The sequence below is a fragment of the Poecilia reticulata genome, chromosome 7 (assembly GCF_904066995.2).
Source record: "Poecilia reticulata chromosome 7, P_reticulata-male-v2, whole genome shotgun sequence".
NCBI lineage: Eukaryota > Metazoa > Chordata > Actinopteri > Cyprinodontiformes > Poeciliidae > Poecilia > Poecilia reticulata.
The window spans coordinates 22,355,292-22,369,549 of record NC_088836.1 but is presented as its reverse complement, the minus strand read 5'-3'; the positions used below and the strand labels follow the sequence as shown (position 1 = coordinate 22,369,549).

The 14,258-nt window shown below is 38.9% G+C and overlaps 1 protein-coding gene across 1 annotated transcript in view; it reads right to left on the bottom strand.

The window, feature by feature from the left end:
* The window catches only part of nup210 (nucleoporin 210), a 32,886-nt gene that overhangs the window by 15,429 nt on the left and 3,199 nt on the right, over positions 1 to 14,258 (bottom strand). Inside the window, exons 4-30 of the mRNA XM_008414091.3 lie at positions 13,679 to 13,775; positions 13,350 to 13,500; positions 12,449 to 12,581; positions 12,106 to 12,264; positions 11,790 to 11,858; positions 11,601 to 11,707; positions 11,364 to 11,504; positions 11,120 to 11,257; positions 10,762 to 10,917; positions 10,201 to 10,399; positions 9,393 to 9,538; positions 8,243 to 8,461; positions 7,917 to 8,090; positions 7,515 to 7,707; positions 7,280 to 7,386; positions 5,593 to 5,697; positions 4,512 to 4,613; positions 4,217 to 4,345; positions 3,876 to 4,003; positions 3,670 to 3,805; positions 3,526 to 3,588; positions 3,037 to 3,216; positions 2,882 to 2,962; positions 2,563 to 2,694; positions 1,030 to 1,188; positions 604 to 695; positions 314 to 488 (exon numbers count right to left, since the gene is read on the bottom strand). Coding sequence (XP_008412313.2) covers positions 314 to 488; positions 604 to 695; positions 1,030 to 1,188; positions 2,563 to 2,694; positions 2,882 to 2,962; positions 3,037 to 3,216; positions 3,526 to 3,588; positions 3,670 to 3,805; positions 3,876 to 4,003; positions 4,217 to 4,345; positions 4,512 to 4,613; positions 5,593 to 5,697; positions 7,280 to 7,386; positions 7,515 to 7,707; positions 7,917 to 8,090; positions 8,243 to 8,461; positions 9,393 to 9,538; positions 10,201 to 10,399; positions 10,762 to 10,917; positions 11,120 to 11,257; positions 11,364 to 11,504; positions 11,601 to 11,707; positions 11,790 to 11,858; positions 12,106 to 12,264; positions 12,449 to 12,581; positions 13,350 to 13,500; positions 13,679 to 13,775 — 3,671 coding nt within the window. The remainder of the gene's footprint in view (positions 1 to 313; positions 489 to 603; positions 696 to 1,029; positions 1,189 to 2,562; positions 2,695 to 2,881; positions 2,963 to 3,036; positions 3,217 to 3,525; positions 3,589 to 3,669; positions 3,806 to 3,875; positions 4,004 to 4,216; positions 4,346 to 4,511; positions 4,614 to 5,592; positions 5,698 to 7,279; positions 7,387 to 7,514; positions 7,708 to 7,916; positions 8,091 to 8,242; positions 8,462 to 9,392; positions 9,539 to 10,200; positions 10,400 to 10,761; positions 10,918 to 11,119; positions 11,258 to 11,363; positions 11,505 to 11,600; positions 11,708 to 11,789; positions 11,859 to 12,105; positions 12,265 to 12,448; positions 12,582 to 13,349; positions 13,501 to 13,678; positions 13,776 to 14,258) is intronic.

Below are 14,258 nucleotides of genomic sequence, written 5' to 3'. Positions count from 1 at the left end.
CAATAATGAATCAAAAAGTGCTTCAACAAATAACAATTTAAAGGTGAGCATCATAATGCAAGCAGATATTGTAGATTTTAATATGATTAATTTTTAATTTTTATGTCATAGTTTTTAATTGATGTATTAATGTTCTATTTTATCAAAATACCCATAACATTGATGGCTCCATGATGCAGAAAAGCTGCATCATGGAGCTTATGGTTCTCCCACAGTATAACCGTTAAGCCTCTGGCAATAAGCAATTAATCAATTAATTACAATTACAAAAGCAAAAATCCTAAAATAATTTCGTGCAACTAACTGAGCTGACCTTCACAGTGAGGATGAGTGTTTGATTGACACCAAAACTCTCCTGCGAGGTGACCAGTAGAGAGCACATCCCAGTGAGAGAACCAGATGAGAGGAGACCCTTATTGTCAACTTGAGCAACAACAAGCTGGTCAGGGCAATCCAGCATCCGGTAGGAGAGCACACCCATCCCATCCCTGTTAGACACAGGGGGGGAAAAAAACAAAAAAACAACCACATCATGTTTCTATGACGTTATGCGTTTATAAATAATGCACTAAACACACTGTGCAACAAGAACAGATAACTCACCTGTTAGTTTGGAGCTTGAGGGCAGAGTTTGGAGCCATCAGGATCTCCTCGGCTTCTATTTGAGGATGAAGCATGTGCAGCTTGTCATAGACCTTGATTAAAGAAGAGCGTTAAAACTCAAATTATTAGAGAACCTTTGATGTTTCTGCACTAGTGACATGTCATAGTTTATTACAGCCGGAAGCCAGATGCATTCAGCTTCAACTAATCTGCAGTGTTATCTCTTCAAAGATCCTTCAAACCTCTGCATTTTCAATATTCTGCTGTCATAAAAAAAGCTTTCAACATTATAAAGCAGCAGGGAGCATAGTGGCGACGAGCAGAGAGGTGCATAAAACAGGTTTAAATTATTTATAATGCTGGTGCTGAGATGAAAGATGAACAGTTCTTACACAAGATTACCCCCCGTATGTGTTGTCACCGTACCTGGATCTGGATCTCATCTCTGAGCTCCAGAACATTTCCCTCCAGCTGCTGAGCATTTGGGTCAGAAACTCTGAGAACCACCTTCAGCCCGGTCCGGCCTCTTGTTCTCCCCATCACCGTCATGCCAAAATTATGCTCTGGCTGAAGTTCAACATTAGCCTGAAGAAGACAGAGATCATCAGAAGAATGGCAAAAATAGCAGCAAATCTAATAAAAAAGACAACAGCGATGAGAATAGAGGAGCAAGACGGAGGCTATTAATGAGGAAGAGGCTGAGCTGAGCGGGACGGGGTTCTAGAAACTCCACCATAACAGAGAGTCAACATTATCTTAATTTAATCAGAAAAAAGGATCAAAGAGAAGACTGAGCCTAAAATAGATATGGTTCAACAACAGAAACAGCATGTGACAAGAACAGAACAAAGTTAACTGGCGCATTTCCTCAGCTTATAATAGGACAAAAGCTACATAATATATTTAGCAATTGGAATTTAACATTTAAATAGAATTAAGCAGTTAAAGATTTAGTCATGTTGGCTAAAAGTCAATTTGCTGATTAACAGTAAAAGGTATCAAATTGGGGTCAGAAGTGGCTACAAATGTTACTAATATGGGTTTTTATTAATGGATTTTAATCTCTCTCAGGGTGCAACAATTAAACATACATTTCTGAACATGAGAATTTTCTCCAATTTAGTTCAAATTTAGACATACAGGCTCAACACAAGTCACCATTAGTATTTGGAAAATGTCCCTTAGCGAGTTGCAGAGAACCTGCAAACTGTTTGCCCCCAAACAGCTGCTGTGTACTGAACCAAACTAAAATGGCTGTACTGGATGTTTTTGGTATAAATACATGTACAATTAAGAGTCCGACTCTCAGTCCAACTCATTCCAGCATCTTCTAGTTTATCGCAGGTTTTCTTGTTTTTTAGAATCACTTATGTTGTATGTTGTTTAATCATTCAACCCTGGCAAGAAAACAGTTCAAACTAAATAATTAATGAATGTCAATGAGTGCATATTTCATATTCAGCACTAGGAACTGTTGTGTGAATAAAACAACTCAATAAATTAAGCAATATAAGAAAGAATAGAAATGTGAAGATTCAGTATGTGAACACATAGGAAGCCTCCATAATCACTGACTCTTCACCGGTCTGCATGCCAACAACTTCAGCAAATGAAAAGTCATAAATAAACAATCAAAAAATGTTGAACACTTTGAAACAACTGAAGTGCAAATAATTTATTATTTCAACTGTTTTATATTTGCCTTTTTTTAAAGACTTTATAGTTGGTGTTTCGGTATTGTTAATGTCTTCCGATAATACATAATTACCTAGTCATATTTTTAAGTTTCCTGTCAACTTTAAGCATTTTTTAACTCAAAAACACAGTACGGTGCAGAATGACTACCCTAGTGCCCTCTAATACTGAGCTTTGCAAGTTTTCTGGGGGAAATCCTGAACAATTATTTTCTTTAAACAAGATCTGAACCAGCATTTTTAGATAAAAAAAAAAATTAAATACCTCAGTGTGCCTGGAGTGGACATCCAGAATGTCTCTCTTAGTGGTAGACCAAGAAAAAGTGAGACTAGGTACAACACTGCCAAAGGAGAAGGGCGTCTGGCTATTGGTCAGCCCCATCACATATACTGGCATCTACACACACACACACACACACACACACACACACACACACACACACACACACACACACACGCACACACACACACACACACGCACACGCAAGTATATACGATATTTGAATTTTACAACAAAGAACCTCAGAAAGTTGTAAAGAGCACTTATAGAAAGAACCAAATATCAAACAAAAAAAAAATCATACCTGTGCTCCAGTCTTTATTCTTGTAACTGGTGCTCTGATTCGAATGGCCGACAGAATAACAACTTCAACCTCTACTTGATCCTACAGTCAAAGGAAAATTTGATTTAAAGCTAAAGGTAAGAAATGCATACACAGCTCAATCCACTACCATTTACCTGAGATATGACCACAAGCTTCCCAGTCTCAGCATCAACAGCTTGGACCAATCCTGTCACTGTGACATTCCCAACAGAGACTCCCCTAACGTGGCCCACAGCATTAACAGAAGCGATTTCCTCATCAGAAATGGAAAACAGGATGTTGGATTGAGGCTGAGGACCACCCTCAGATGTGATCTATCAATGGCAACGAGAGTGAAAAAAGAATGAATAGCTCATTTGGAGTAATCAGGGCCAGGCCTGTTGAAACATAAATGTTTAAAATTCCAGCTTTAGAGATGCAAAACATCCTGCAATGCAGAAGTAAGATTTTCAGCACCTAGGACGCCACATAGTAAACATTTTTTTTAATTGGTGATGAAGTGAAGAAAAAAAAATGCAATTAGTGACGTCAAGGTAAAGATGAGTAATTCTGAAAGATAAATGACGAGACAAACTCGCTTTACAAGATGAACCGGTGCCATATTTCCATTTTACCACACCTACCTGCATCATTGCTCCAATTAACAGAGTCATTTTCCTGGGAATAAGCTTGAAAGGCGGAAACACCTATAAAAAGAAGTGAAATGTTACTTCTTTTAACACCATTCACTGGGACAAAAATATGAACCTGCTTTCTGAAAATTATACCTCAATTTGCTGTGGTGCTGAGGCTATTTTTCTCCCGTTTTTATCCACAACAACAGCTGACAGGGTGGTCTGACCGATGGAGACTCCTTTCACCCGGAACACTGCAGTGTCACTTTCTGTCAGCTCTGCTAAAGGACTGCAGGGAGAGTTATAGAAATGTAGCCATTGCTAATTGTTTCATATAAATAACGTTTCTAATTACTTACGTCAGAGAAACTATTACAGAGGCTGCCTTGAGTTTCAATTTCATGGATTGGAAATAGCTGGCTGAGAAGGGCTTCCTGTTATCGTCCAACACTCTGACATAAGCTTTAACAAATTTTCCAATCTGCACCTGTAATCAAGATGAATTACAATCATGAGGAGGGACAAAATACTGGTGCAAAGAATCTGCATGCAGTTTAGGACAAGGTGACATGGAGACCATTAAACCATATTTAATCTCCACACATCAGTGGTTTGCTTCATGGTACTCGTGGTAATGATAATAAAGATAATGTGGTGCAGCAGGGCTTTGATGCTAAAATGGTAAAAGAGTTCAACTGACCTTGTCAACTACTCTGACATTAACCTCCAGGATGTCAGAAACATGAACTATTGTTTTGGCAGGCGCTGGAAAAGCCAGACAAAGATCGTGAACCATCACAGAAACTGTCCCTGTACGGACTGGAGAAACCTGGACAGAGACAAGAAAATAGTTTATGTAGAAGAACAATCATTCTGCAGGCAAAGGTGCAGTTACATTTCAGATTTATATGCAGGGAAGTAATAGTTAATGGCACCAGTTTTGCATTGTCCGGCTGCAGAAAACGTGCCATGAACGCAGTGCAGATGTTTCTTACCCGAGCTTCGCCTTGCGCCTCATGGAGCACCACATCCACAATCCCCTTCACGCTGGTGTTCATAAAAAAGTGCCCTGAACCTTCTTGCATAGTCAGATCCAACTGCAGGACAAAACACAGTAAAACATTAAGAACATAGTTCTATAATATCGAAAGTTTTTATGCTTTTCAGTCACACAGATTAACCTGTAAGTGACACAAGAGAGGATTCCTGCACACACTCACATTTTACAGAACCTTTTACTGACCATGAGATGTCCCACACACCTGTATAAGAATACTAATTTTCTATGTCTTAACATTTTGGACTTAGTTTTTACTTAAAAACTACATTTACTTTGTTGTAATTAGAATATAATGACACAAGACTGTGAGACAAAACTTTAATTGCAATGACATTTTGGGCTCTGCTGGAGGGTCATTCCTGTTAAAAAGCAAAATGTTCCCCTCTACTATCGCCACATGCTTGCTATGATCTAATTAGCAGGGGTTTGCTGCAGACATAAAATGTAATCTGTCCTGTGTTATACATAGAATCTTGCTGTACTGAGTGTAATTGAATCTAATCCATCTATGATTGAATTGAACAGATATGAATTTGATTCTGTGCATTTCTGTACAGCTGGAATTAAAATGAACCAGTTTTTCTAATAATGTGCCTCGAGATGACATTTATTTACTACTGCTAAGTAAAATATCTGTATTCAATTGAGCATGCCACACTGTTAACCTTAATGTATTTGATATTAGCAGCACTTTGTGGGTATAGTGGATGCAAAGAAAACAATGTTTGAATCACTGAAACATAATTATACCTACAGTGACTAAGATTTTCTGATGAATCCAGATTGATTTCCTAAATAGCTATAGGCTAATGACTTCATTCTGAACACAGCAGTCACTGTTGAAATGAGAACAACCTAAAGTTTTAAATCAATGTAATGAGTGGCCCAGATACATCCCTAACTTACAAGTGAACATGTCATTCAATCCAGTGCGACTGTCTGTGTTCGGCGCAGAAAAAGCACAGATAGCAGAAGAATGCAATGCAAATAAACAGCAGTGATAATTTTGCTCTTACCCGCACATCTGGGTGGTTATAAATAGTCACTCTCTCAGGAAAAACCTTCACATCTTCAACCAACAGAAGCTCCAGTGTGGCAGAGACAGGTGTCAAAGGCTCATACTGTCCAGGAAAGCAAAGCGTATTCAACCTGTTAGAATCTGACTTTCATTCAAAAAAGCAAGTTGTTTGCATATTGTTAATGCATTTACAGTGATGGAAAGAATAAACACACTGATTTCGTAGTAGACTTTAGAATATTGCTGCTCTGTTACTGAATGACTAACCAAACCTTCAGCAGTCTGAAGGTCAAGTCCTGTCACGCCTTTGAAGTAAGTGGGCTTCTCCCAATTAACTCCCATTCAGAATAATGCATGTACTGTTATATTAGGATTAAGTGTGATGAATTCAGTTTTCCGCAGAGAGAGGATGGTGTATGTTACATTTGCAGTGACATGACTTTTATTTTGCTTCTTTTAGCCATCACATTTAAGGATCAACTGACTATTTTGAAATGAAATATCAATGCTGAGTGCCGTCATCCAGCCAGGTAATTGCTACAATTAATCAAAGTAGGTCATGCCATCAGTTCCAATTTCAGTTTCAAGCAACCAGACTATGTCTGGACATAATGGTGTGGGTTTATGTGATATTATTTGGGTCATTCCTATAAAAGATTAGTTACAATTCTGCTAATTCTGTAGCAGTGGTCCATATGTGCTGTATTCCTGGTGTGCAAGTGCTGTAGCACTCTACCAAAAAATCAGATTTATCTGGTGATTTAATTGGGCATTGCCTGTTCATTGTCTTCCTACGCAATTGCACTTGATTTTCATCTTCCTTCAGTGCTCTGTCTGGGCTTTCTTCCATTGAACACAATTTCTCTGGCTGAATCTCAACTGGGGCAATCGGCAAAGAGAAGTTGTGAACAATGTCATCAATTTTCTGAGCACTTATAGAATTGATGGTTGCTTACAGCACAGGCAATTTCCAGTAAGCTTCATAGAGAGTCAAAAACAGAAGTTGATTATGGTTCTGAATGGTTCAAAGAGCAAAGCAGCAACTGTAAGTGAGATTAAGTTACCGTATTTTCCGCACTCTAAGGCGCACCTAAAGACCTTTAATTTCCTCAAAAGCAGACAGTGCGCCTTATAATCCGGTGCACCTTATATATGGACCAATATTGAGCCACAACAGGTCTAGCAACTACGGTAAGCAGCCGCCGACTTCATTTTCCCCTGTAGAAGAAGAAGTGCATGGTGCATGCTGGGATAGCAGTCAGAACGCTGGTTTGTTAATAAAGTTTGATAATACATTTAAAGCCGGGTGGAGGGGCAGGGGAAGAGAGACAGAAACTGTGGCGGCAGCGTGTCGGTTGGTCTCTGTTACCCAGAAAGCAGTTGGGCACAATATCGCAACACCAACACCGTGAGTGAAACAATGACTGGGGCAGACTACTATATAAAGTACTCGGGGACCACATCTTTACAAATGAGGATGTGTAATAATAGAGTACGGAACAAATTGGCAACCCAATCTGAAGCGTCTATTCTATGCGCCTTATAATCCGGTGCGCTTTATAGTGCGGAAAATACGGTATGTTTCATTCAAAATTACACTCATAGCAACTTGTTACTCAAATTCTTTATTGTTGTAATCTCATGAAGAGGTTGTTGTATAGAACATGGAAGTAGGTTTTTCTTACAGGACTGGGAACCTTGGCAACTTGTAGATGTGGAACCTGGTATCCAACAGCTGTCACAGTAATGGCAGCAATTCCTGTCTGTTGATGGACAAGAACTGTCTGACGTCCTAACCAGAAAAAAATGAACCAGATTAAAAGCCATCACTCAAATTTCCTTTACAAATGGACTTGACGCATAGAAGGTATTTTTAGACCTGGACAATAATACACCACTTAATAAAAAAGAAAATGTTACCATGTAGTTTCATTTGTTTTTTGCTGTCTTCAAAAAGTTGAAGGTCCATGGGCATAGTGGGCTCAATACTAGCCAGAGACCCCTTTGATGACTCCCACAAAATGTCTAAAGAGCTAAAGTTGTCAAATTTCCTTCCTTGTTGATCAAAAGCTGCCAAGTCCAACACCGGGTTCCGATAATTTGAAACAGGCACCTGACAAATGAGCGCAAAAAAAAAAAAAAAAAACACCCAAAAAAATTAGAACAAATTTTACTAATTTAGTTTTGAAAATACAACATAAATCATTAGCAGTTTAACTGTGTGTTCCAATAATCTACTGTTCCATCTAAATAACCTGTAAAATAAAAAAAAAACTACTGATAAAAAGTTAGCATGCTAAACCAATTTTAAACCTCACGCACCACTTGTTTATTCTGCTGCATCAGAGGGCAGGCTAAGTCCAGCTGTGGACTGGTATAAACTGGAACCAGTGTGAGCCGTGATGGAGGTGCACAAACAAACTTGACCACTGCCGGCTCCACAGCTGGAAATGGATTGGTCACAGTGGCCTTGTTCCCCACCGTGATCTCCAAAACCTAAAGAATGAGAGGGTGACAGCTGAAGTGACAAAGATAATACAGCTAAAGAACAAAAAAGAATTGTCTGATTTTGTTTAAAAAGAAATTTAGGCCGTTTTAGTGCCAGAAAGTAGAGAATCTGGGACTACAATGATTTACATCACCCTTACCTGTTCTCCCAGCACCCTGCAGGTTGCTCTAAGCCAGTGACGATTGCAGTTCTGACAGGAAGGACTCATCAGATCGAGGCTCACGCTGCTCTCATCCTCAGCTCGTGAAGAACAGAAGAACTTTGAGGGCTCTAAAACCCAAGGACGTGGTCCTCCCTCAAACAACATGTCTTTGGAGGATCCAAGCGTGACTACAGCCACAGACACAGGGTCAACCGCCTGAAAGATCACAAGATTTAATCAGTAAGTTCTGAAATTAAAAGAAGAAGAAAAAAAAAAAAAGGCCTTAAAATGAAGTTAGATTATCTGGGTGAGCGGATGAACAAACTTTCAAGATAACAGTGAAAATTCAAGAAATAGATCTTTAACTTTACAAAAACACAACCTAAAGAAAGTGTTTAATGTATGGCAGATCATTTTATTGTAACAAGGAACTTTGATGTAAAACTGAAAACTTGAAAAACATGGCCCTGCTCATCACAAGAAGAAAATGAGTCAATCTTTAGCTGCCAGGGCAAAAATAAATGAAGCAACACAACACTGCAAAGAAATCTGAAATATTTGAATAATAACACACCATTAACAAAAAGCAACACTGAGAGATTCAAACATGTTGATGGTTAAAACTTTAGTGATTTACACCTGTAAACCAAAGATAATTATACAGATATTGTGAAACAATTTATTCCCACTTCCTCAAGCAATACTTAGCTCTTTAAAATGTTAAATTATACCGCAACAATTCATTATTTTTGCTTTAATGGAGTCTACATTTCACTAGATAATTTTAGAAATTTGGAAAGAATAAAATCTGAAAGGATTCAGGAACTTGTTTATTTTTAGACATGAAAGAACATTTTTTATTTGTTTATGAAGACAATATGTGGAACTAAAATAAGTCGAGAGAAAACAGCTCAGCCCATTTCTAGACTTTTGCTTTTTCTACTGAGAAATTCTAAATAAATAAAATAAAGAAAGACAAAAAAGCAAAACAAAATAAAACTGTTAAGATAATTTTCCAGCCTGAGGAAATATCAGACTGGCATATTACAGATTTTAATCAATCTGTAACATGCACAGATTGATTAAAATGCCATGGTCAAAGTTCATAATTAGCAAATTTCTGAAAGGATAAGATTGAAAGACTCACTCTGAGAGGGAGGTAGGCAGCAACAGTGATCTTGGCACTGAGATGCACATTGCCATGAGTGTAGCTGACAGTAAGCACCGTGTAGCCAGGAGTCAGGGCCTTGGCTTGCACTCCACTGCAGTGCTTCTGGCCAGGAGCCAGCCTCCCTGAGGAAGAACCAAACGCAGAGGGACAAGCCAAAGGATGAGATAATTTAAAATGACAACTTTAAATAGGAAAAAGACAATTGCTCTTCTGTAGTTGTCTCTCATCTTAAACGCGACAGAAATATCTGCAGCTCACTTTGCTGCCGGCAGCTTCAAGGAATGTTGTTATACAACTTTAAAAAACTAGATGGCTCCCACTTAAAATATGACACACTTAGGGTGGATTATTTATAGAATTAAAATAGTAGCGAGAAAGCTCTAGTATATTGTCATTTTGTGGAAAATCCAAGAGTTTGCATTGCAAACATTTTACTATGAACATTTAATGACTTCATTCAGTTCAGGCAGAAATAAAATAAGGCAGCATAAATCACAATTGACTGGTTACAGGGGGAAAGAAAAAAAAAAGAAAATCAGACAATGCAATCAGTGCATCTTAACTTGGCACATTGCCTAGATTTACAAAATGTGCAAAAGAATGAAGAATCAAAAGTAAAGACACCCAATCATGCAAGATAAAATAGTATCTTTGCCTCAACACTGATTCTATTTGCCCTAACAGGCTCTTTACAATGTGCTTCTCTTACTTTTTGGACTTCACATGAAGATCTGGCACAAACTCCTCAGTTATTGTCCGACCTAGTCAAATCACCAAGACTCACCGTCTAACAGTTCAAACACTCCCTGGTTCTCCTCCTCGACCAGCAGATCAAAGTGGGAGCAGTCGCTCAACATGACTCGCTCCATCTCCAACTCCTCCAGCAACCCAAAGATCCGGAGGGGCAGTTCCAGATCTTGGCCCAGGCGGGCTTCTACTGGACACGGAGCAAAGTCCATGGCAACAGGCTCAACAACATATACCTGAGCAGGGAGAATGATAGAGGAAGATTAATAACAGTAAATGTTTAATTGTAACTTCTACGTTTCACTTTTCCATTTTGTCAAGTTACGATGGCAACATCTGAGTATTTGTGTGATGGAGCAAAGTAAAGAGCAATAGTGAAGTGGAGCGGCTTTTTGGCTGGATCGTTTTCAAAATGTTTTACAAGTTTGATATGAATTTGTAGTCAGCCCTCCTGAGTCGACACATTCACCAGCTTTGTTTCTGCAAGCTTTGCAACGAAGTTACTACATGACCAACAGATAAAAAAGTAATAAAAATCAAAATATTAGCCAACCTTTGTGCCACAATAATTTTGACGTGAGTGTAATTTTCAACCAACCTTCATCTGTCCGAAGTGAAGTGGGTTACGTAGATCATGAGCATAAATTACAGTGACACCAATGTCACTGACTGTGGTCATCACTCCTTTCACAGTCACTGTGGCCACATCTGTGTTTGATGAAGTCCAGCTGAAATTTCCACTTCCACCAGTTGCCTGGAGTGAGCAACAGAGAATACCTCATCAGATGCAAACACACCACATTTCCTAATTTGATCTCACTCTCAGTCATGGTGCTAGTATGCCAAGAACAAAATAACTTAGAGTTCCCTTTTAAGTTTGAATAACTGGGCTTAATATTGTACCCTTTATTAGATTCAAAGCCCTCTGAGCAGCATGGCTGAAAGAGAATAATTACCTTTATTGTGTACTGATATGCTCCAACTTTTGGTTGCCATGGAAACGTCAGGATACTGGGAGTGAGGACTATAGGGTTATAAATTTCCACATCCTGTTCATTGTGCACCGGGTTGACGAGTGCATGGACTTTTCCATTCTGAAGCAGAACAGGGGACACAGGAAATGATCAGATTCAATAACACGAGGAGGAAGAACGGTGAGGAAGGTTAAAAACAAGGATGCGACGGTTCAAAAGAACTCACTTCATCTTCAACAGCTGTTAGGGTAGCATCAATAAGAGTAAGACCGTCTTTGAGAGGTCTGACATGATGATATGATCCGTTCACAGAAGACTCCAGGACCTCAAAATACTCTTTAGGGAAAACGGTGCTTATACGAACATTCTGCAACATCAAAACAAATTGTTCGACTTGTAAAACTGCTATAGTTCTTTGTTTTGTTTTTTGGTCAGACATGGAATCTCACCGATCCGCACTTACGTCAGAGAGGTAAATTTTGTTCCCAGACTTATCAAACACTTCAATAAGAATGTTGTACACTCTGCCTGTTTCAAGAACCCAGCTTTCTCCTGGATTAATTTTAAAACCTAAATACAGAGGTAAAAAAAAAAGGTCAGCTAAAACTTTAAACAAGGAAATTAAAATATGTGTTAAAGCAGAAAGACGAACCGAGGTAGGCTGGCTCAACAACGTAGAGCGTGCTGTTGGGGAGGCGAGACACTCCTTGCATTCGAAGGCCTTTATGGAAGCCATTAAAGAAAACTTCCTCAGGTAGACATGAATGAGAGCTTCGGCTATGAAATGTATAATTATAATTGAATGATAGAAAATTAGAGATGCATCGATCACACTATTCCTGGTCAATATCAATCATATTCGCTTTAAGATCCAATCTCTTGCAATTGATTGGTGCATCTTGATAAAAAATGGCCCATTAAACCACTGCTACAACTTCAGCTGCTGGTGCATTTCATCAAAAGGATACTCTTGTGATCCAACACCACATTGATGTGTCCCATTTGAACTCCTGTAACTTTGGAGGTACTCTGATCAAGGGAGGCCACGCTGACAGCTGGGTCTCCATTGGGATCAACCACACTGTTCCTAAGGTGTAGTTCATACTGATCACAAGGCATTGTGAGCTCTGGAGAAACACACACAAACAGACCAAAATAGTGGATTTCAAGCAGCATGACATCAGTCTTCACTTCAAAGTCTTTCAGCTTCAATTTCACTTGAACAACAAATCCATTTGTAGGTGGATATAACACCAGGAACTGTACGGCGTCATGAGTTTAAAGATAAAACCATGAGGTGAATATTCACACCTGTGATAGTGCCTTGTCTGATCTTGAGGACTCTGTATCTGATGGAAGTTCCTGCCATTAAGTAGACATCGTGTGCAGGGCTCAGCAGGATGTTCTCTAAAATCAGCAGTCTCACTTCAGCAGCACCCACATCCTGTGGCATGGATACCATGGTGACAGAACAACAAAGCTTTAGCTTCCCGCGTCAATAAACTAAATGAAACGGTTACAAGTTTCAAAAGTGTTCGAAAGAAGAAGAAAAAAATCTAATGCAAATCAAATCACATGTGACAAAATTGTTCGCTATAAAATGGAGAAATAACCCAATTTCACATTTAAAAGCTTTGTCAGCTTAACTAAAACGACAGCTACAAATGGTCTGAAAAGGCTGAAGAGCTTCTTTGGTCTTCACTATAGCATTGCACAAGACTCTGCAATTGCATTGCATTTTGCTATTTTTAAGAGTACATTTTAGTCCATCACAAAGGGACGAAGTAACAGAACTAAGAAACAGAATAAATCGATCAGGTTTCTCCTGGCTGACAGCCATCTCCAGTTTTATTTGAGGTCTGACCTGCCAATTTTTATCTACTCAAATCTCTTATTTTTTTCTACAGATAACACAACAAAAGTTCTCCAGCTTCTCTTACATGTACAAAGCATATATTTTAAGCATGTTTCAAAGCATATGTCAGTTTACATATATATTAACTAAACTCTAAAAAGAGAATCGTAGAACAAGCTGTTAGTTGAGTCGGTTAAAGACGACATGTTGGGAGTTCATGATTTTGATGCATGAATGCACCAATCAAAGAAAACCTGGCAAATTACAATCTTTGATTGGTGCATGTCTAGTGAGAAACCCCATATGTTATTAGCAAGAGAGACAATTTCTCTGCAAAGTTATGAATAAAGCTTTTACCTTATACAGAGACTCTTGTATTTTGGCCTTTAACTTAGCATGTCCTGTTTTCAGTCCCGACACCAGAATGATGTCGCCTTGTTTGCCCACTCGCTCCATTTCAGATATGTATCCAGGAGGAGTGTATGTGGACTCTGAGAATTTAAGCACCCTGAAGGTAGCAAAGACAAAAAGCAATAAGCAACAAAGCCTCAACAGAGTAATTGCAATGCAACAGGTAATAACAGAAACAGCATAATCATTCTAAAAATTGCTTTTGGGAACATTTGGTGGTCTGTATAGCAGATTTTTAGAGGAGATGAGAAAAGAATTAACAAAAGAGAGATTACCGTAATGAATTGTAGGAGTCTGTGAATCCATTCACATCTACGTCTTTCACTAAGGTCCAGTCAAACACCAAACCGGCAAGGGTAGAGAAGGTATTTCCTACAAAAAGGAAAGGAAAAAAAAAAAACTTTATACTGCAACCTAATAAAAAAATAAGAGGCATGCAAAAGCTGATCAGGAACTGAGAATATTTACAAATAAAAGTTTTCAACCGCACTGCCAGGCCAGAGGTGCCTTCACCTTAGTTGATAATAAATTAAAAACCGTTTTGTCCGAAACAAAACCGGAGGGATTTAATTAAACAACGCATTGCAATCATTTGCAATCTGCTCTGTTTGAAGAGTCTGAAATGGACTCTTACACCAAAGCAAACAGAGCACCACATCCTGCAGCCACCATCAGCAAGTATCAGGCTGCAGCCACAGTTCATTAAACGAAGTGTGGCTGTCCTAAATGGAACAAGTCATACAGAACAAACAGCTACTTCACTGTGGCAGCCTTTATGAGAAGAAAGAGCTGCCTGCAGCCAGCCCCCTCTGAAGAGATCTCAAAGCAACGAATGAACAGCATGATGACAGGTCC